The sequence below is a fragment of the Triticum aestivum genome, chromosome 1B (assembly GCF_018294505.1).
Source record: "Triticum aestivum cultivar Chinese Spring chromosome 1B, IWGSC CS RefSeq v2.1, whole genome shotgun sequence".
NCBI classification, from domain to species: Eukaryota; Viridiplantae; Streptophyta; class Magnoliopsida; order Poales; family Poaceae; genus Triticum; species Triticum aestivum.
Window position 1 is genome coordinate 92,506,303 of NC_057795.1, and position 21,306 is coordinate 92,527,608.

A 21,306-nucleotide genomic window follows, 5' to 3' on the forward strand; every position below is an offset into this window, starting at 1 on the left:
GCAAGAGCCATCACCAATGTTTGCTGCCGAAAGTTTGAGAGCATCATCTCAACATCCAAGTCGTCCGAATTGGACGAATCGGAGAGCAAAAACTTATCGCACGGGCTCAATTCCATCTACATGAACGAGAAGCACACGCCGCGTCAACCAACCGTGCTCAATTCCATCGACACAAAACGCAAAAAAACACACACTAACCGACGGCGACGAGGGCGTCTCGAGGGCGGTCGATACCCGAGGACATCGACGAGAGGTGTCTCTTCTCGCCGGATCCGCGGGGGCGGTGCGGCCTAGCGGTGGTGAAGGGTGCAAAAGGCCCCGCCAGCGCGATTCCGCCCACAGATTTGGCTGGAATCGGCGGCGGCGAACAGGCGGAGCCGGAAGGAGGTGGAGAAAGGGGCGCGGGCTAAAATGTCCCTCCTGCCAAATGCTTCACTGCGATACGGGGCACCACAAGGGTGAGGCGGAAACCCGCGAATACGCGGGTTGGGGCCGAGTTTTTGCCGCGCCCCTCAAAATTTTTTACGGACCGTCCGCATTTGCGAAATCTGTTCGGGAGGGATTTTCCACGCCAACCCACGTTTTGACCGTTATTTTACGGGTCGAGACCTGTAAAGGTGTGATAGAGTTGCTCTTAGAAACGCAGTTGCGCTATCTCAATGTGTCGAGCGCACGCACTAGCCGTCAAACTGCACATGTCGCTCCCTTCACAAAAAAACTAGCACACAGATACATCCCTTCCGCTATCCTTATCCTGATCCCTCTTCAGAAAAAAAAAGCCTTATCCTGATCCCTTTCCTTCTCTCAGAACGGAGGTGGAGAAGAAGCACGGGAGCACACTGGAGAGTCGACGTGGAGGTGGCGGATCAGAGGAGCCGGCGAAAAGGTCGGCCAGGGAACGGGAATAGCAGCTCCACCGTCTCGTCCTCCCAAATTCTCAGAGCGGAGCTGGAGTAATGCCGTCTGCGTCGGCGTCGGCGTCGAGCCGTCAAGGTACCTGCTCTTCGTGCGCGCCGGGATTTACCTTCTCATGCATGCTGGCTGCGAGGGTCTCAACCCCGCCGCCGGAGTCGTGGACGGGGTCTCCATATTGAGGGGTAGGGAACGCGCGCGAGCGCGCGAGAGAGAGCGCGGGAGGGCAATGGAAACGTCGATTTTTGCCGTCAATTAGAGGTGATGGCGCAGTAGCGCCTCCAAATCTAGGAATGGTAATTCCAGTTTAGACGTATGTGTTTTGGGGATCATCCTGTTAGTTTGGGTGCTTAGGTATTGACGCACAACAGCCCTGGATTGCACTATAGATAGCTTTATTAGTAGGTCGTGCTTAGGATCATAGTCCATTAGTGCGCGTGTGTGTGGTAGCTGTAGAGCTTGGATCAGGCGCATAGCAACCCTGGTTTGCATGCGACAGCAGGACTGGAGCTCACCCGCTGCGGCGTGATGCGACGAACCGCACCAAAGAACTCCTTTATTGACATGACGATATCCCCCATTCAATCTACAATTCTGCTACTTCTTTTAAGGTGTGAGCATGGTCATTCCTTGCAACTTTTTATGGGTGCACACCACATGCTCGATCAACTGTCTCCATAGTTTGAACCAGCGGCCTGTCCAGATGCATGTCATATGTGCAACTTGCTATGCGACTACTCTTATGTCTACAATTGCATACTACTAGTAGTATGCAATATAGTATGCAATTGAGAATTGAGAAAAACCTTGTATGTGTGAGTATTTCATGTAAACACCCATTAACTACCGAAACTATTTCATATGAACCTAATATGATTTTGCCTTAGAGATTGGATGCGTTTATTCCCGCTACTAATCGAAGGGGTGTTCTCATGCCAGGGTGCGGGATGTGGGATGTCTGCCCATCCGCAACTACTGGAAGAACACGCTGGCAGCGAGCGTCTCCAAGAGCAAGGGAGGAGATGACGTTGCAGCTCAAGGGGGCCTCACTACCTGAAGGTGAGCATGGATGGCGCCCATTTTTCCCCATCAAATTTGTACAAATTCGTTGCAGAGCAAGGGACTTTTGTGTTTTAATCAGTGGGTGAATTTTTTGCAATCAATAGATAGGCAGTTATGTGAATTATGGGGAGAAAGCAGTCGCTTGGATTTCTAGAAGAGTTGCATCGTGTTGTAAAGCAGTTGCTTGATTTTGTTAGGACAGTTGTTTGGTTTTTGCTAGGTCAATTTTGCATTGTGTTTTAGGTAATGCAGTTGTTTGGATTGCTAGGAAAGTTGCTTGGTTTTCCTAGGACTGTTGCTCGGTTTTGCTAGAACAGTTTTGCATTGTGTGTTTTCATAATATAGTAGGATTTCTTTTGCTAGAGACAGTTGCTTTTCAATCTTGCTAGAACAGTTGTGTGGATTTTGCTAGGTTTGGGGGAGGGGTAGTAGGAGTTGCTCACAGTGTGACGTCGAGCTGCGTGCGAGGGGGGGAGGGTAGTAGGATTTTTCTTGGCACAATTTGTTGATTTGGTTACAAGCATTTGTTTGCCTGCAATATTCAACTAAAGTTGCTTTGGTTTTACTGAATTCATGGGGCCTTTATATCCAGTGATCTTCAGTCTACCTTTTTTACAAACGGTTTATTCTAAACCATAGAACAGAGACATCACATGCATCATAATGCCTCTGAAAGAGCAACACAAAAAAGAGGCCAGTAGTGATAGAGCAACTTCGAACCAGAATAGAGCAACTAGCCATAAATCACAAAACATCATAAAGTAAAACTTGGTGTGATTTGGGAAGAATTATCACACAACAAAAGCAACAAAAATACATAAAAAGATACCAGAGTTTGCCTACAATGTTTGGATGCCTTTTTTATACACAATACATGAAAGATAACATAGTTGTCCACAATCAACCATACAGTTGCCTAAAAACATGTATCGAGTTCCCAATCCTCATGAACAGAAATGTCATCAATACAATATTTTGGCCAATATCTAAAGCTTTTAGATATCTTTCAATTTGGTTTGTGTCATAGAGATGCGTTCAGAATTTCTTCTCCTCGGGTGGGATCCCATGGTGCGATCGTAACGAATGATCATAGAGGGGGGAGGGGTGAAGCTGGTCATGGGGACATAACTAAAACAATGAAGTGTTTGTAGGGGATTAAGTTTTTCTGTGAACCCCTCCAAAAGCGAACATGTGTATATTCTTTATCCCTTTTTTTTTCAGGTGCCATAGTTGCCCATAATCAACTATAAAGTTGCCTAAAGCCATGAATCCAGCTGCCCAATCCTCATGAACAGAAACATCACCCAGACCATATTTTGGCCACTATCTAAAGGTTTTAGATACATTTTAATTAAGTTTGTGTCATAGAGATGCGCCAAGAATTTGTTCTCCTCAGGGTGGGATCCCTTGGTGCGAGAATGATCGTAGAGGGGGAGGGGGTGGTGCTGGTCATGGGGACATAGTGTTTTCAGGGGACTAAGCTTATCTGTGAACCCCTTAAAAAATGAACATGTGTATGTTCTTTATCCCTCTTTTTTAGGTGTCATCTAGAGATATGAGGCACACGACTATGCGTGCGTGGGTGTGGTTGTGTATAGTTGCCCAAGGAAAATAGTGGAGTTTTCTGGAAAACTCCACAAAATTGCCTGCTAAATCACATTGTTGGGATCATAGGCACCAGCAAAATTGGGAGGAAGTTGCTTCATTTTAAGTAGTAGGACATAAACATTTTTAGAAAAATCTGCATATTTTTGTTGTTAAAAAAAGTTCCTTTTTTGTGTGGACACGGTTTGATTGTATTTGCACTGAACAAGCTTCTTACGTTTTTTTTTGCATGGACAAAGTTTCTTATATCACACAAGATAGTTGCTTAAAACCAGTATGTCTTTGCTGGGAGAAGGGACACATGGCTAGTCACTTTTGATATCATGCGACCGTGTTTTTTTTTCATTTTTACTTGTGTATATAATGCACCTACATATGCGTTACTGTCACCTATATATGACATCCTCTTGGTTGTTTTTGTGGTTCTTTGTTTTTTTGTACAAAGGGTTGCCTGATATTACTGCAAGGACCTTATAGGGGCAACAACCCCTTTTTTAATGTCTGACACTAGTTGCTTCAAATTTTATCATGAGTTGCCTGAAATCACATGCAAAGTTCTTGCATGTATTTTTACTTTTGCATAGGGGGATGCACGATAATTTTTACTACAAGGAACTTATATGGGAGCATACCTTTTTTACAGGCCTGATAGTAGTTGCTTCAAATTTTAATATGAGTTGCCTGAAAATCACTGGTAAGTTTGCCTCGTGTGGTTTTACTCTTTTGAAAACATCATGATCTATGGTCCATAAATGCATGAACTGTTTTAAGGCTCTATACTTGCAGTACATAGTTGCCTAGCTTTTTGGTCGCTTTTTTCAAGTTCTTACAGGAAATTGTGTTTTTGCCCAACAACTTATCTACTCCCTCCGTCCAGGGAAGAGTGTACATCTAGCTTCAAAATTTGTCCACAAAAGAGTGTACTTCTATCTTTCCAATGCACTTTAAAGTAGGAAAAAATACTTCTCTCTTACCACACGATAATCAAGACCAATAGCAATCTACACATGGTCTTCTTAATTTCTACATGCACTTAGCTCATTGGGGGTTGGGTAATTAAAGATGAGAGAGATGGTGGCTTGCACCTTTCCAATGCATTTTTTACTCAACTTCATAATTTATTCTAAAATTTCTAGATGTACACTCTTCACTCGACGAAGGGAGTATGTGTGAAAGGAGACAAACCATGTTTTTGCTGATCATCAACCTGTTTTTTTGGCTGTTCAAGTATCCCCTGTCATTAAAACAAGTGAAAGGGGAAGGAGGGTGAGGGGATGGAGAGGGGTGTGCAGGTTTCAGCCAGTTGTTTTTTTGCTACAATTTGATCGCTGCGTCATGATTGCCAAAAGCTTTCTAGATCGGACGGAGAGAGGATTCTGGAAACTGTTAGGTGGGAGGAGAGGAAGAAGGACGACATGCCGGGCGATTGGGTGATTGGCGCTGGTAGCCAAGAAAAGGGGGGAGGGGGGAACAGGTGGGGCGCGGTTCGGGCGGGCATGCACTGGTTCCGGGAGACGTGACAGGAGGGGACCGGGCACGCTCTGTTCTTTCCTTTTGCTGGCGTATTTCCCAAAATGAACAACCAAAAATATGCAGACCAAATTGAAAGGTATCGAGTTGCCCAATCCTGATGAACAGAAACCTCACCAAGATCATATTTTGGCCAATATCTAAAGGTTTATGATACTTTTCAATTACATTTGTGTCATAGATATGCGTTAAGAATTTCATAAAAATATACCAGAGTTTGCCCTACACTGTTAGGATCCCTTTGTTATGCACTGTACATGAAAGATAACATAGTTGTCCACAATCAACCATACAATTGCCTAAAAGCATGTATCGAGCTGCCCAATCCTCATGAACAGAAACATCACTAGGACCATATTTCGACCAATATTTAATGGTTTTAGATATTTCAATTAAGTTTGTGTCAACAACTCAAAGCAACTCAACTAAAGGTAACTTAGTACTAAATTATCCCCGTTCTGGGCGAGTGATGTTAGTCTTGACCCAACTCGGTATACTCATGATGGACGTTTATAGTGACTCCGGTATGTGATAGCGTTATCTGACCTTACCAGTGACGCAGTCAACGGCCAGTATGATGAGAAGGTCGCGATAGTTACCTCTATGGTCCAGACCGTTGAAGAGTTGTGATACGATGTAGTAGAGGATGTACTCGTATGACGTATAACTGGTTGCACAATCCCCATTTCCGATGAACTTGCTTGATATAGACGAGGGCCATGCGACGACGCAGTGTGCAACGGAGTGATGCCTTGGTTCCGAGGGGCGATATTCGCTTCATTATGAGGTAGTAGTGATGGTTGTCGCAAGAGGTACGGGCCGATCGTGTGCCATAGTGATCATTGATTCATCATAGAGGAGGTTGCAAGGGACGCGATCTAGCATATGCTTCAAAAGGGAGGGACACGAGGGCGTAGCCTGGCGTCGGGGCCGTTAGATAGGTTGGCCTGGCTCCCGGGCAACGGTGCCAGTGAGCGGTACTCCAGGTGACCGGACGGATCATCGCGAGGTGGCGTTCGGCACGGTACACTAGGCAGCACGCGGACAAATCGGTTGATGAGGGTTTGGCGACCGCGGCGACACAACAAGCTAGGCAGCACGAGCAGTTGCTGGCGTGTAAGAAAACGTAGCAAAGAAGCAAGCCAGCATCATCGTCCAGCTACTTTGCCATGCACACGTAGTCACGTACTAGATGGAGGCGTCCTGTGAGGGAGGGTGCGCTCGAATCAACGAGCCAGCGCAGCGACGCTCCGTGGCCGGGTCCAAAATACAGTATAATCAAGTGAACCATCGATCGAACTCCCAACCCATCGCTCACTCCTAAATGCTGCATCCAGCTGAGCTATCCCAAGGCTTTGTTTTAGAAAGAAGATTAGGATTCACATTAAATAGTAGCACCGCTCTTTTTCATTCTATTTGACTAATAATTTATATATGTGTGCAATCTGAAATCAGCAAGCCGTCTCAAGAATCAATGGAAGGAATTAACGAGGGAGAGAAAAGCGATAAAATAAAGAAGGAAAAGACGTGGCTGGAGGGGAACACACCTCGGAGGGCTTGTGGGAAAGAGAATCACGTAAAATGTGAGGGACGCCTCAGATGAAAATAAAGAGACTGGATCCGATGTGATCGGACGTGAAAATGAGGAAACGGAAGAGTTCTCAAGAGCTCCGCCGTGTACCCTCAATTTATTGCCACGGCTATGGAGGTCACCCATCGTGTTGGGTGAAGTTGCTGGAGTTTCGGCCGAGAAATTCCTGTGGGAGGGGAGGGGGGACGGCTGGCAATTCCTCATGCTGTTGTGTTCGTGTAGGCGGATCTGCCCCGGTGCACCGCACGCTGTGGTGGTGCATACAGCGCTGGCGGCCATGGTATGATATAGTGGCAACCGTGGCCGGCACGACAAAGGTGGATATGTGGAGGAGCCGTGGAAGCACCCCTGCGCGCGCCCTCGCGTGGCGGCTCCACCCGCTGCCTGCTGCTGCCTTGAAAGTTGCAACGCCGCTGCTCTCTGCACTTTCAGCAATCATGGCAGCCCCAAGCCATGCTGTTCTCGATGCCATATTTTCTAATTCGAAATCTTTGCATTTTTTTGGTATTTGCTGGGATTGACCGTGATGGTAAGGTGCCTAATACAGACAAGGCACCACGCAGGAAGCTTCTCATTAACGGGCACTGCCATGTGGGTGTTGGAGGTCTGCGGCAACGCCTTCCGCTATAGTGCTGGCGAGAACATATAATCCTCCTAAAGAATACAAGGTCAGGGTGAGATATCATATGCTCGTAAACTTCCAGGCCGTGTACTTAGATGTCCCTTCTATTTTACACGCGTTGTGAGTGTTAATCAAGACATATATAATCCTGTCGATGCACGTTCACACAACTACATGTCCCTCCAAATTTCCTCAGTTAATACTTATAGTTATATATGATAATATTATAATTATTGGTGTTATGATATTGGTCCAGAGTCAACTATACATTTACAATATTGAAGTAATATATTTTAAGTTTGGTACATGCAAAAAAGTTTACAACCCATAAACACCTTATGTGATAATTGATAAACAAATTAATGTGACATACATCCATCCATTTATGGTAACTACGAATGCAAGTATACATCACAATCATTTGTTTCCTAACCACATAAAAATATATTTGTTTTCATAATTTCCGAACATTTTTTAACGATGGTCCTTTTATCTCGGATATACCTATTTTCATACATTTCTTACTCCTAAAAACACACGGAAATTCAAAAAAGGTTAAGTTCCATATTTAAAATTATTAGCAATGACCTCTCTTTTACGTTATTAAACATGTTATGACCTTAATATCAGGCATCCGTGTCGAAACACACATTACATTGACCATGAATGAGCCTCTATCTCTTTTAATAGGATGATGTAGGGGAAAAAAATCCTGTTGCAACTCAGGGGCCTTTTTCCTAGTATAAACTATATCTATATTATTCGTGATCGTGCATGGTACTAGCTTCTTCTTCAATAATATGTGGCCACGCCGCAATGGAACGGTCGTAGAGGTCTTGATCATGCATGTTGAGTGGTTTGTAGTTGTCGCCCATCTTTACCGCCTCACGAAACTTATTCATCAAATGTCTCCGTTTCCCGCGAACACGGGACACACTAAGTTCACCACGGTAGATGATGGGTGACGTAGATGATGGGTGACGGGCCCTTTTTTAACTTCTGTATGAGCGCCGGCACCGGTACGTCCCCGCCTTTGTATTTCTTCTTCCTTCGGAGCATCCCATCGGCATCAATTATTTGGCACTCGTCGTTGAAGTGCCAGTAGTTGTACTGGGGCCTTGGCCCCCGCTTCTTCTTGCTTATTGAATTTGAGTCGACGGAGACAAACGATTTGCCACTATTGGAGTCCATGGCGCCGATGTCAGCAGCTGACTCCTCATCGCCGGAGGAGGAGATAACAACAACGTCGTCGGCCTTCTTTAAAAAAAAGAAACCAAATCAAACAATTCTAATTAATTCTCATGATTTCTCAAACATACGTGTAACCAACATATGTAGTTTTTTTTTGAAACAAGTAACCAACATATGTAGTTATATGAAAAGAAAAAACTAATACTTCGCATCTGTGCCCGTCGTGGTCTAAGAATGCAAGGCCGTTGGATTTGGTGGAGTAATTGTCGACGTCAACAGCAGCATCTTGAGAGGAGGTATTGTCCACCTTTTTGTAAAAAAGAAAGAGAAACCGAGTCAAATAAAATTCTTACTGTGCAATGTGTATTCTCAGTGCATTGGTGCATATATATATATATATTTTTTCTATCTATCTATGATCTGTATATATACCTATACCTACCTATACTAATTAGAGACTATTTTCACGTTAATTAAAAAATACGAGCCATTGATTTTGTAGGATCAAATTATTACGGTGTAGATAATCCTCTGTTGTAATTTTGCACCGCTGTGAATCCAACGCGTTGCTATCAAGAGTCCTATGCTCGCACGTACTCCTGAAGCAGCACACAAAGCGTATATGGTGTGGCCCCACTATGTTCCCTAACAGAAAAATCAATCAACAAATCTAAAGCCGTAACCTTCCAAGATGCAATCTCCACTCCCGGCTGTCTCTGCAGCAAGGTTGCTCCGACTCCACCAATCAACCCCACGCCCCTACCCTCTTCCCAACCCCGCACATATACTTGACTTTTTATGATGTGAGGTTTTCTTTGCAGAAATTTGGTACAAATTGTCATCAGCATATATTATTCTCTGGCTAAAGTTTCTTTTAAGGAGATCATTTGGTTCTTTAGCACTTTGTAGTTACTAAGTGCTTTTCCTATCCTTTATATACTTCACACCGAAGCTCATTGAACACTTCTATTTCCAAAAAAAAAGGGGTTAATTTCTGCCATCTAGCTTCCCGATACAGATAATTGGTTAGTTCACATACAAAGAAAAATAAATGTATAACTTTTTCAATAGCGATTGGACATATTAATGAATATGTAATTTCTACACTCTTCTCAGATGACAAGGTTCTTATTTATTCCAGATGAACGTACAATCATTGACAACCAAATGTAAAGCTATATACAACACTTTAATCTGCCTTTTATTGAGATTTTCTCTTACACATGCCACAGTTCCCCCCATCATCATATCTGATTCGGACTCCATCGCTGCTACCTCATCAATCTCTCTCCCAGGTGGAGGCGCGTATTAGGCATTTAGCCATGGGTTGCCCCATAGCTTGGACAAATCAGTGGCTGGATATCTATGTTGCCTATATACATGTGCTTACTTTAAAAGACACACATCATCAGCACAAGGTCACTCTGTTTTTTACTTTTTCTTTAACCAGAAATATGGACTTAACACACATATATTTTCATTCTCATGTAATGGGATATATCTTGGAAGGAAAAAAAATCATGTTGTATCATGTTATATCTTTGAGATAGTGTCATAAAAGAGGGTATCCTCTAATTATATAACCCACGCCTTTCTCTACATGGATGGGATGACTATGAAGATATGACCTGTGTACACTATAAACGCTATCAATTTTATGTAGATTTATTTCAGATTTCATTTTTGGATGATAAACATTTAATGCGAAAAAAATTACATCAAATAATCAAAAATCTTGGTTGTGGAATCATTTGTAGTTTAGGCCATCTTTCAAAGCGAGGCATTGGATAATTTTGGTACAAGGTTTATCAAGTTAGTAGACGGACAAATACACATTTGTCTATATACATGGACTTGAAATTATTTTGTTTGCACAAATGATAATTCGATAGTGTATATAGACATGCTAAATTTGTGTTATTTCACGAATTAATTGCAATTAATTTTTGGTACACAAAATGGCTTTGTCTGGAAACGACCACATGAGCCTCTCTTTTTTGACATTGTTGGCAATGGCTTATTGTTGGCCCTCTTGTTTAAACTATTTAGGAACCGGCTATTACATTGAAACGGAATATGCAAGAAAAACATTTACTAAAATATTATATATGCTAAAATTTTAAATAATAACTAGCCCATGTGAATGCACGGGTTGGCAACTACTATACATGTAATCAATGATCGACTTATAGGAAAGAAAAAGAACGTACAGCACATGTCTTCTTGTTGCCGGGGCCGTCGTCGGAGAAGTCAAGGTCGTCAAGGGAGGTCACGTCAGCGATGTTCATACCAAGCAGCTCCTCGTCGTCGTTGTCGTCCAGGAGGATGACCTCCGAGGAGGAGACGTGAATAGGCGCCATGTGACACAGGTGGGTGGTTGTGTTGTGGAGCTGAAGGTGTTGGATCGATCATCGTGTATATATATAGACAGATAAAATTTGCCTCCAAAAGTTGTGGTGGGAACGAGAGAAGCGTTTTGGCGCCAGATGCCGTGCATTGCCCGCCAGAAACTGCGTTTCCCTCTCCCTGCAATGTAATGAAGGAGAGAATCAATTTGGATGGATGAAAGGGGCGAGCGCAATCGCATCCTCCTTTCCAATCAATTGTTTCCCTCCTGTGGTACCTCCATCGTACGCCACCCATCGATCGATTATTTGTTTCCTTTCTTTGCGAGCGACAATCCCTCCCTTCCTTATTTATTATTCTATTAAGATAAGAGGATCAAGAAACAGAGGAGAAACTTGGGCCATGGCGTACGTGACTCACCGGAAATCAAACCATTGACACGAGACCATGACGTCTCCATCGTCTCCTTCCTCTCCGGCGAGAGGAACAGCTCGCCACTTGAACCCGTTGATCTCCGCCTACAGGTCGGCGAACGTGACGGACGGCAGCCTCGGGATGAGCTAGCTCCTCGTCCTCGGTGTCGCCACCGATCCGATCCAATCGACCCGACTAGGGCAAGGACGGCATCGATCATGTGCAGCATCATCAACCAGCTGCTGCCGCCTTGGCCGTGCTGCATCTTCGACAAGTACGTCAGCCAGCAATAGAACAACGACGCGTCTTTGTGCACGCGCGTACGTACATTACGTGCTTCATCCACCGAAAATTCATGCACATGCACATGATGCATGCGTCCACCGATCCACGTACCACGTACGTACGTGCACTCATCCGTGACGCTAGCTATCCTATCTATCTTAGTAATAATAATGAAAAATAATCATGCATCTCAATCATCCATTGCTTATATACTTATTAGTTACCGATCTATATTAGTTATCGTACGTGGGTCATGATGATGTAAGGGCATCACTAGAGTTTTGGCTTTTATCAGACTAGTGCTAGGCCGTCAGATCGAATGCATGATGAACGTCCGATGTAGTAGCTAGTTGCTCCGGGTAAGTTAATTCGCTTCTCTAATTGATTACTCCGTCATAACTCTTTCCGCATCCATCGGCCTGGGTTGTTACCATGCATGGATCTCCCTAATTGCTGCTTCCTATAACTACTTCTGTCAATCGCGTGTGATCCACCATACACTTCGTCCTCCATCCACGTCCATGCTTCCTATTCTTTTTCCTTTGCAACAAGGGTAACTGGGTAGGAGAATTTATTTGAAATGTAATAATGGTTTTGCTTCCATCGCAATAAACTATGTTTCCGTCGCTAGAATAATTTGCTTCCACTTTTGAGATAGAAATTTGATTAAAAAATTAAATAGGTTGTTTTCATCGCAGCAAAACTATGTGTTGTCACATTTTTGGGTTTACTGTGGAGTTAGTTGATTCACAAATACTTGGATGACACTTCGTATACCCGATTATTTTGGAGAAATTTGTTCAACATTTTTCCTAGATACTAGTAAATTTGCTGCTATTGCACTACAAATTTGCTTTGATGTAATTAAAAATTTATCACGTGTAACATTCTATCTTGTTTTCAGTGCAACAAAATTTTGCTTCGACCGATGAGACAATTTGTTGCTATTGCAATCTAATGTTGTTTTGATGTAATAAAATTTTGTGTCGGAGCACTTTGCTTCCATGTAAAAAAATCATCTATTTATTTCCAACACAAGGAAAACTTTGCTTCCGAATGCATTTTTCCACTTCCATCAAATGCAAATGTTTCTGTGGTAAAAACAATTTGTCTCCAACAGAAAAGAAGTTCGTTTCCTGCTTCATTCATTCATATACTAAGTTCAAGGCATGATACAAGGTTATTTTCTTCCAAGTCTCCAATAGTATGTACACTGCTTCTAAGTTAATATCATATGTTCCTATAGATTGTAAACTTGCTTCTCTTCGCATGTGGTCCTCTTCATTGTAGGGAAGATCCATGTCTCATCACACTTCTAGGTGCATGCATGGGTTGCTTCCATGTATGCTTCCATATATGTCTACGGCGGCGCCCAACTGCTTGAAAGCATACATCACCAAATACATGAAATATATGGAGCATGACGATAGTTTTTAAATGCAAACAATGCTCTTGACAATGGGAGAAAAAGTATATAAACAGAGAAGTATGTTTCTATTGCTGTAAACTATCTCGGCTCAAGAAAACATATAGTAAAGTTATGAAGCATGGACATTAGGAAGCATCCATTGTTATGCACTGTTTCATAAAAATATACCAGAGTTTGCCCTAACACTATTAGGATCCCTTTGTTATGCAATGTACATGAAAGATAACATAGTTGTCCACAATCAACCATACAATTGCCTAAAAGCATGTATCGAGCTGCCCAATCCTCATGAACAGAAACATCACTAGGAGCATATTTCAACCAATATTTAATGGTTTTAGATACCTTTCAATTAAGTTTGTGTTAACAACTCAAAGCAACTCAACTAAAGGTAACTTAGTACTAAATTATCCCCGTTCTGGGCGAGTGATGTTAGTCTTGACCCAACTCGGTATACTCATGATGGACGTTTATAGTGACTCCGGTATGCGATAGCGTTATCTGACCTTACCAGTGACGCAGTCAACGACTAGTATGATGAGAAGGTCGCGATAGTTACCTCTATGGTCCAGACCGTTGAAGAGTTGTGATACGATGTAGTAGAGGATGTACTCGTATGACGTATAAGTGGTTGCACAATCCCCATTTCCGATGAACTTGCTTGATATAGACGAGGGCCATGCGACGACGCAGTGTGCAACGGAGTGATGCCTTGGTTCCGAGGGGTGATATTCGCTTCATTTTGAGGTAGTAGTGATGGTTGTCGCAAGAGGTACAGGTCGATCGTGTGCCATAGTGATCATTGATTCATCATAGAGGAGGTTGCAAGGGACGCAATCTAGCATATGCTTCAAAAGGGAGGGACACGAGGGCGTAGTCTGGCGTCGGGGCCGTTAGATAGGTTGGCCTGGCTCCTGGGCAACGGTGCCAGTGAGCGGTACTCCAGGTGACCGGACGGATCATCACGAGGTGGCGTTCGGCACGGTACACTAGGCAGCACGCGGACAAATCGGTTGATGAGGGTTTGGCGACCGCGGCGACACAACAAGCTAGGCAGCACGAGCAGTTGCTGGCGTGTAAGAAAACGTAGCCACGTACTAGATGGCTTAGCTGCTGCCTGATGGATGGATGCATGGCGGGTAGGGTGCTGATTGTGTCTGCTAGCAACGCATGCATCGCGCGGCCGTTCTGTTCAAGGCGTCCTGTGAGGGAGGGTGCGCTCGAATCAACGAGCCGGCGCAGCGACGCTCCGTGGCCGGGTCCAAAATACAGTATAATCAAGTGAACCATCGATCGAACTCCCAACCCATCGCTCACTCCTAAATGCTGCATCCAGCTGAGCTATCCCAAGGCTTTGTTTTAGAAAAGAAGATTAGGATTCACATTAAATAGTAGCACCGCTCTTTTTCATTCTATTTGACTAATAATTTATATATGTGTGCAATCTGAAATCAGCAAGCCGTCTCAAGAATCAATGGAAGGAATTAACGAGGGAGAGAAAAGCGATAAAATAAAGAAGGAAAAAGACGTGGCTGGAGGGGAACACACCTCGGAGGGCTTGTGGGAAAGAGAATCACGTAAAATGTGAGGGACGCCTCAGATGAAAATAAAGAGACTGGATCCGATGTGATAGGACGTGAAAATGAGGAAACGGAAGAGTTCTCAAGAGCTCCGCCGTGTACCCTCAATTTATTGCCACGGCTATGGAGGTCACCCATCGTGTTGGGTGAAGTTGCTGGAGTTTCGGCCGAGAAATTCCTATGGGAGGGGAGGGGGGACGGCTGGCAATTCCTCATGCTGTTGTGTTCGTGTAGGCGGATCTGCCCCGGTGCACCGCACGCTGTGGTGGTGCATACAGCGCTGGCGGCCATGGTATGATATAGTGGCAACCGTGGCCGGCACGACAAAGGTGGATATGTGGAGGAGCCGTGGAAGCACCCCTGCGCGCGCCCTCGCGTGGCGGCTCCACCCGCTGCCTGCTGCTGCCTTGAAAGTTGCAACGCCGCTGCTCTCTGCACTTTTAGCAATCATGGCAGCCCCAAGCCATGCTGTTCTCGATGCCATATTTTCTAATTCGAAATCTTTGCATTTTTTTGGTATTTGCTGGGATTGACCGTGATGGTAAGGTGCCTAATACAGACAAGGCACCACGCAGGAAGCTTCTCATTAACGGGCACTGCCATGTGGGTGTGGGAGGTCTGCGGCAACGCCTTCCGCTATAGTGCTGGCGAGAACATATAATCCTCCTAAAGAATACAAGGTCAGGGTGAGATATCATATGCTCGTAAACTTCCAGGCCGTGTACTTAGATGTCCCTTCTATTTTACACGCGTTGTGAGTGTTAATCAAGACATATATAATCCTGTCGATGCACGTTCACACAACTACATGTCCCTCCAAATTTCCTCAGTTAATACTTATAGTTATATATGATAATATTATAATTATTGGTGTTATGATATTGGTCCAGAGTCAACTATACATTTACAATATTGAAGTAATATATTTTAAGTTTGGTACATGCAAAAAAGTTTACAACCCATAAACACCTTATGTGATAATTGATAAACAAATTAATGTGGCATACATCCATCCATTTATGGTAACTATGAATGCAAGTATACATCACAATCATTTGTTTCCTAACCACATAAAAATATATTTGTTTTCATAATTTCTGAACATTTTTTAACGATGGTCCTTTTATCTCGGATATACCTATTTTCATACATTTCTTACTCCTAAAAACACACGGAAATTCAAAAAAGGTTAAGTTCCATATTTAAAATTATTAGCAATGACCTCTCTTTTACGTTATTAAACATGTTATGACCTTAATATCAGGCATCCGTGTCGAAACACACATTACATTGACCATGAATGAGCCTCTATCTCTTTTAATAGGATGATGTAGGGAAAAAAAATCCTGTTGCAACTCAGGGGCCTTTTTCCTAGTATAAACTATATCTATATTATTCGTGATCGTGCATGGTACTAGCTTCTTCTTCAATGATATGTGGCCACGCCGCAATGGAACGGTCGTAGAGGTCTTGATCACGCATGTTGAGTGGTTTGTAGTTGTCGCCCATCTTTACCGCCTCACGAAACTTATTCGTCAAATGTCTCCGTTTCCCGCGAACACGGGACACACTAAGTTCACCACGGTAGATGATGGGTGACGGGCCCTTTTTTAACTTCTGTATGAGCGCCGGCACCGGTACGTCCCCGCCTTTGTATTTCTTCTTCCTTCGGAGCATCCCATCGACATCAATTATTTGGCACTCGTCGTTGAAGGGCCAGTAGTTGTACTGGGGCCTTGGCCCCCGCTTCTTCTTGCTTATTGAATTTGAGTCGACGGAGACAAACAATTTGCCACTATTGGAGTCCGTGGCGCCGTTGTCAGCAGCTGACTCCTCATCGCCGGAGGAGGAGATAACAACAACGTCGTCGGCCTTCTTTTAAAAAAAAAAGAAACCAAATCAAACAATTCTAATTAATTCTCATGATTTCTCAAACATACGTGTAACCAACATATGTAGTTTTTTTTTGAAACAAGTAACCAACATATGTAGTTATATGAAAAGAAAAAACTAATACTTCGCATCTGTGCCCGTCGTGGTCTAAGAAGGCAAGGCCGTTGGATTTGGTGGAGTAATTGTCGACGTCGACAGCAGCATCTTGAAAGGAGGTATTGTCCACCTTTTTGTAAAAAAGAAAGAGAAACCGAGTCAAATAAAATTCTTAATGTGCAATGTGTATTCTCAGTGCATTGGTGCATATATATATATATGATCTTTATATATACCTATACCTACCTATACTAATTAGAGACTATTTCCACGTTAATTTAAAAATACGAGCCATTGATTTGGTAGGATCAAATTATTACGGTGTAGATAATCCTCTGTTGTAATTTTGCACCGCTGTGAATCCAATGCATTGCTATCAAGAGTCCTATGCTCGTACGTACTCCTGAAGCAGCACACAAAGCGTATATGGTGTGGCCCCACTATGTTCCCTAACAGAAAAATCAATCAACAAATCTAAAGCCGTAACCTTCCAAGATGCAGTCCCCACTCCCGGCTGTCTCTGCAGCAAGGTTGCTCCGACTCCACCAATCAACCCCACTCCCCTACCCTCTTCCCAACCCCGCGCATATACTTGACTCTTTATGATGTGAGGTTTTCTTTGCAGAAATTTGGTACAAATTGTCAGCAGCATATATTATTCTCTGGCTAAAGTTTCTTTTAAGGAGATCATTTGGTTCTTTAGCGCTTTGTAGTTACTAAGTGCTTTTCCTATCCTTTATATACTTCACACCGAAGCTCATTGAACACTTCTATTTCCAAAAAAAAGGGGTTAATTTCTGCCATCTAGCTTCCCGATACAGATAATTGGTTAGTTCACATACAAAGAAAAATAAATGTATAACTTTTTCAATAGCGATTGGACATATTAATGAATATGTAATTTCTACACTCTTCTCAGATGACAAGGTTCTTATTTATTCCAGATGAACGTACAATCATTGACAACCAAATGTAAAGCTATATACAACACTTTAATCTGCCTTTTATTGAGATTTTCTCTTACACATGCCACAGTTCCCCCCATCATCATATCTGATTCGGACTCCATCGCTGCTACCTCATCAATCTCTCTCCCAGGTGGAGGCGCGTATTAGGCATTTAGCCATGGGTTGCCCATAGCTTGGACAAATCAGTGGCTGGATATCTATGTTGCCTATATACATGTGCTTACTTTAAAAGACACACATCATCAGCACAAGGTCACTCTGTTTTTTACTTTTTCTTTAACCAGAAATATGGACTTAACACACATATATTTTCATTCTCATGTAATGGGATATATCTTGGAAGGAAAAAAAAATCATGTTGTATCATGTTATATCTTTGAGATAGTGTCATAAAAGAGGGTATCCTCTAATTATATAACCCACGCCTTTCTCTACATGGATGGGATGACTATGAAGATATGACCTGTGTACACTATAAACGCTATCAATTTTATGTAGATTTGTTTCAGATTTCATTTTTGGATGATAAACATTTAATGCGAAAAAAATTACATCAAATAATCAAAAATCTTGGTTGTGGAATCATTTGTAGTTTAGGCCATCTTTCAAAGCGAGGCATGCTTGGATAATTTTGGTACAAGGTTTATCAAGTTAGTAGACGGACAAATACACATTTGTCTATATACATGGACTTGAAATTATTTTGTTTGCACAAATGATAATTCGATAGTGTATATAGACATGCTAAATTTGTGTTATTTCACGAATTAATTGAAATTAATTTTTGGTACACAAAATGGCTTTGTCTGGAAACGACCACATGAGCCTCTCTTTTTTGACATTGTTGGCAATGGCTTATTGTTGGCCCTTTTGTTTAAACTATTTAGGAACCGGCTATTACATTGAAACGGAATATGCAAGAAAAACATTTACTAAAATATTATATATGCTAAAATTTTAAAGAATAAGTAGCCCATGTGAATGCACGGGTTGGCAACTACGATACGTGTAATCAATGATCGACTTATAGGAAAGAAAAAGAACGTACAGCACATGTCTTCTTGTTGCCGGGGCCGTCGTCGGAGAAGTCAAGGTCGTCAAGCGAGGTCACGTCAGCGATGTTCATACCAAGCAGCTCCTCGTCGTCGCTGTCGTCCAGGAGGATGACCTCCGAGGAGGAGACGTGAATAGGCGCCATGTGACACAGGTGGGTGGTTGTGTTGTGGAGCTGAAGGTGTTGGATCGATCATCGTGTATATATATAGACAGATAAAATTTGCCTCCAAAAGTTGTGGTGGGAACGAGAGAAGCGTTTTGGCGCCAGATGCCGTGCATTGCCCGCCAGAAACTGCGTTTCCCTCTCCCTGCAATGTAATGAAGGAGAGAATCAATTTGGATGGATGAAAGGGGCGAGCGCAATCGCATCCTCCTTTCCAATCAATTGTTTCCCTCCTGTGGTACCTCCATCGTACGCCACCCATCGATCGATTATTTGTTTCCTTTCTTTGCGAGCGACAATCCCTCCCTTCCTTATTTATTATTCTATTAAGATAAGAGGATCAAAAAACAGAGGAGAAACTTGGGCCATGGCGTACGTGACTCACCGGAAATCAAACCATTGACACGAGACCATGACGTCTCCATCGTCTCCTTCCTCTCCGGCGAGAGGAACAGCTCGCCACTTGAACCCGTTGATCTCCGCCTACAGGTCGGCGAACGTGACGGACGGCAGCCTCGGGATGAGCTAGCTCCTCGTCCTCGGTGTCGCCACCGATCCGATCCAATCGACCCGACTAGGGCAAGGACGGCATCGATCATGTGCAGCATCATCAACCAGCTGCTGCCGCCTTGGCCGTGCTGCATCTTCGACAAGTACGTCAGCCAGCAATAGAACAACGACGCGTCTTTGTGCACGCGCGTACGTACATTACGTGCTTCATCCACCGAAAATTCATGCACATGCACATGATGCATGCGTCCACCGATCCACGTACCACGTACGTACGTGCACTCATCCGTGACGCTAGCTATCCTATCTATCTTAGTAATAATAATGAAAAATAATCATGCATCTCAATCTTCCATTGCTTATATACTTATTAGTTACCGATCTATATTAGTTATCGTACGTGGGTCATGATGATGTAAGGGCATCACTAGAGTTTTGGCTTTTATCAGACTAGTGCTAGGCCGTCAGATCGAATGCATGATGAACGTCCGATGTAGTAGCTAGTTGCTCCGGGTAAGTTAATTCGCTTCTCTAATTGATTACTCCGTCATAACTCTTTCCGCATCCATCGGCCTGGGTTGTTACCATGCATGGATCTCCCTAATTGCTGCTTCCTATAACTACTTCTGTCAATCGCGTGTGATCCACCATACACTTCGTCCTCCATCCACGTCCATGCTTCCTATTCTTTTTCCTTTGCAACAAGGGTAACTGGGTAGGAGAATTTATTTGAAATGTAATAATGGTTTTGCTTCCATCGCAATAAACTATGTTTCCGTCGCTAGAATAATTTGCTTCCACTTTTGAGATAGAAATTTGATTAAAAAATTAAATAGGTTGTTTTCATCGCAGCAAAACTATGTGTTGTCACATTTTTTGGGTTTACTGTGGAGTTAGTTGATTCACAAATACTTGGATGACACTTCGTATACCCGATTATTTTGGAGAAATTTGTTCAACATTTTTCCTAGATACTAGTAAAATTTGCTGCTATTGCACTACAAATTTGCTTTGATGTAATTAAAAATTTATCACGTGTAACATTCTATCTTGTTTTCAGTGCAACAAAATTTTGCTTCGACCGATGAGACAATTTGTTGCTATTGCAATCTAATGTTGTTTTGATGTAATAAAATTTTGTGTCGGAGCACTTTGCTTCCATGTAAAAAAATCATCTATTTATTTCCAACACAAGGAAAACTTTGCTTCCGAATGCATTTTTCCACTTCCATCAAATGCAAATGTTTCTGTGGTAAAAACAATTTGTCTCCAACAGAAAAGAAGTTCGTTTCCTGCTTCATTCATTCATATACTAAGTTCAAGGCATGATACAAGGTTATTTTCTTCCAAGTCTCCAATAGTATGTACACTGCTTCTAAGTTAATATCATATGTTCCTATAGATTGTAAACTTGCTTCTCTTCGCATGTGGTCCTCTTCATTGTAGGGAAGATCCATGTCTCATCACACTTCTAGGTGCATGCATGGGTTGCTTCCATGTATGCTTCCATATATGTCTACGGCGGCGCCCAACTGCTTGAAAGCATACATCACCAAATACATGAAATATATGGAGCATGACGATAGTTTTTAAATGCAAACAATGCTCTTGACAATGGGAGAAAAAGTATATAAACAGAGAAGTATGTTTCTATTGCTGTAAACTATCTCGGCTCAAGAAAACATATAGTAAAGTTATGAAGCATGGACATTAGGAAGCATCCATTGTTATGCACTGTTTCATAAAAATATACCAGAGTTTGCCCTACACTATTAGGATCCCTTTGTTATGCAATGTACATGAAAGATAACATAGTTGTCCACAATCAACCATACAATTGCCTAAAAGCATGTATCGAGCTGCCCAATCCTCATGAACAGAAACATCACTAGGAGCATATTTCAACCAATATTTAATGGTTTTAGATACCTTTCAATTAAGTTTGTGTTAACAACTCAAAGCAACTCAACTAAAGGTAACTTAGTACTAAATTATCCCCGTTCTGGGCGAGTGATGTTAGTCTTGACCCAACTCGGTATACTCATGATGGACG

The 21,306-nt window shown here is 42.8% G+C and overlaps 2 protein-coding genes across 17 annotated transcripts; one reads left to right on the forward strand and one right to left on the reverse strand.

The window, feature by feature from the left end:
* Positions 1-670: 670 nt before the first annotated feature.
* LOC123109447 (uncharacterized) lies at positions 671-17,983 on the forward strand. 16 transcript variants are annotated; one of them, XM_044530401.1, is made up of 5 exons: positions 677-993; positions 1,852-1,971; positions 4,223-4,273; positions 7,248-7,368; positions 9,746-9,820. In XM_044530401.1, exons 1-4 carry the CDS (start codon positions 957-959, stop codon positions 7,328-7,330), a joined length of 291 nt encoding a protein of 96 aa, XP_044386336.1. In that variant the 5' UTR covers positions 677-956; the 3' UTR covers positions 7,331-7,368; positions 9,746-9,820. The 16 variants fall into 16 exon arrangements, 9 of the variants coding, with proteins under 9 accessions (XP_044386331.1, XP_044386332.1, XP_044386336.1 ...); XM_044530399.1 differs by having other exon boundaries at positions 7,264-7,368; positions 9,746-9,817; XM_044530396.1 differs by lacking the exons at positions 7,248-7,368; positions 9,746-9,820 and adding an exon at positions 6,923-7,241 and having other exon boundaries at positions 671-993.
* Positions 15,746-19,313, reverse strand: LOC123109431 (uncharacterized). The gene is made up of 4 exons (XM_044530394.1): positions 19,129-19,313; positions 18,573-18,888; positions 16,585-16,686; positions 15,746-16,442 (listed from the first exon to the last, which is right to left on the reverse strand). The coding sequence occupies exons 2-4, from the start codon at positions 18,720-18,722 to the stop codon at positions 15,960-15,962; spliced, it is 735 nt and encodes a 244-aa protein (XP_044386329.1). The 5' UTR covers positions 18,723-18,888; positions 19,129-19,313; the 3' UTR covers positions 15,746-15,959.
* Positions 19,314-21,306: the final 1,993 nt, after the last annotated feature.

Excerpts from the sequence above, each read along its gene's own strand:
- LOC123109447 (XM_044530396.1), top strand. The coding sequence starts at position 957 with ATGCCGTCTGCGTCGGCGTCGGCGTCGAGCCGTCAAG. Across the intron at positions 994-1,851 it reads GTCGGCGTCGAGCCGTCAAG|GGTGCGGGATGTGGGATGTC; the intron begins GTACCTGCTCTT and ends TTCTCATGCCAG. Across the intron at positions 1,972-4,222 it reads GGGGGCCTCACTACCTGAAG|GCCTGATAGTAGTTGCTTCA; the intron begins GTGAGCATGGAT and ends CCTTTTTTACAG.
- LOC123109431 (XM_044530394.1), bottom strand. The coding sequence starts at position 18,722 with ATGGCGCCTATTCACGTCTCCTCCTCGGAGGTCATCCTCCTGGACGAC. Across the intron at positions 16,687-18,572 it reads GCAACAAGAAGACATGTGCT|GTGGACAATACCTCCTTTCA; the intron begins GTACGTTCTTTT and ends TTTTACAAAAAG. Across the intron at positions 16,443-16,584 it reads ACGACGGGCACAGATGCGAA|AAGGCCGACGACGTTGTTGT; the intron begins GTATTAGTTTTT and ends TTTTTTTAAAAG.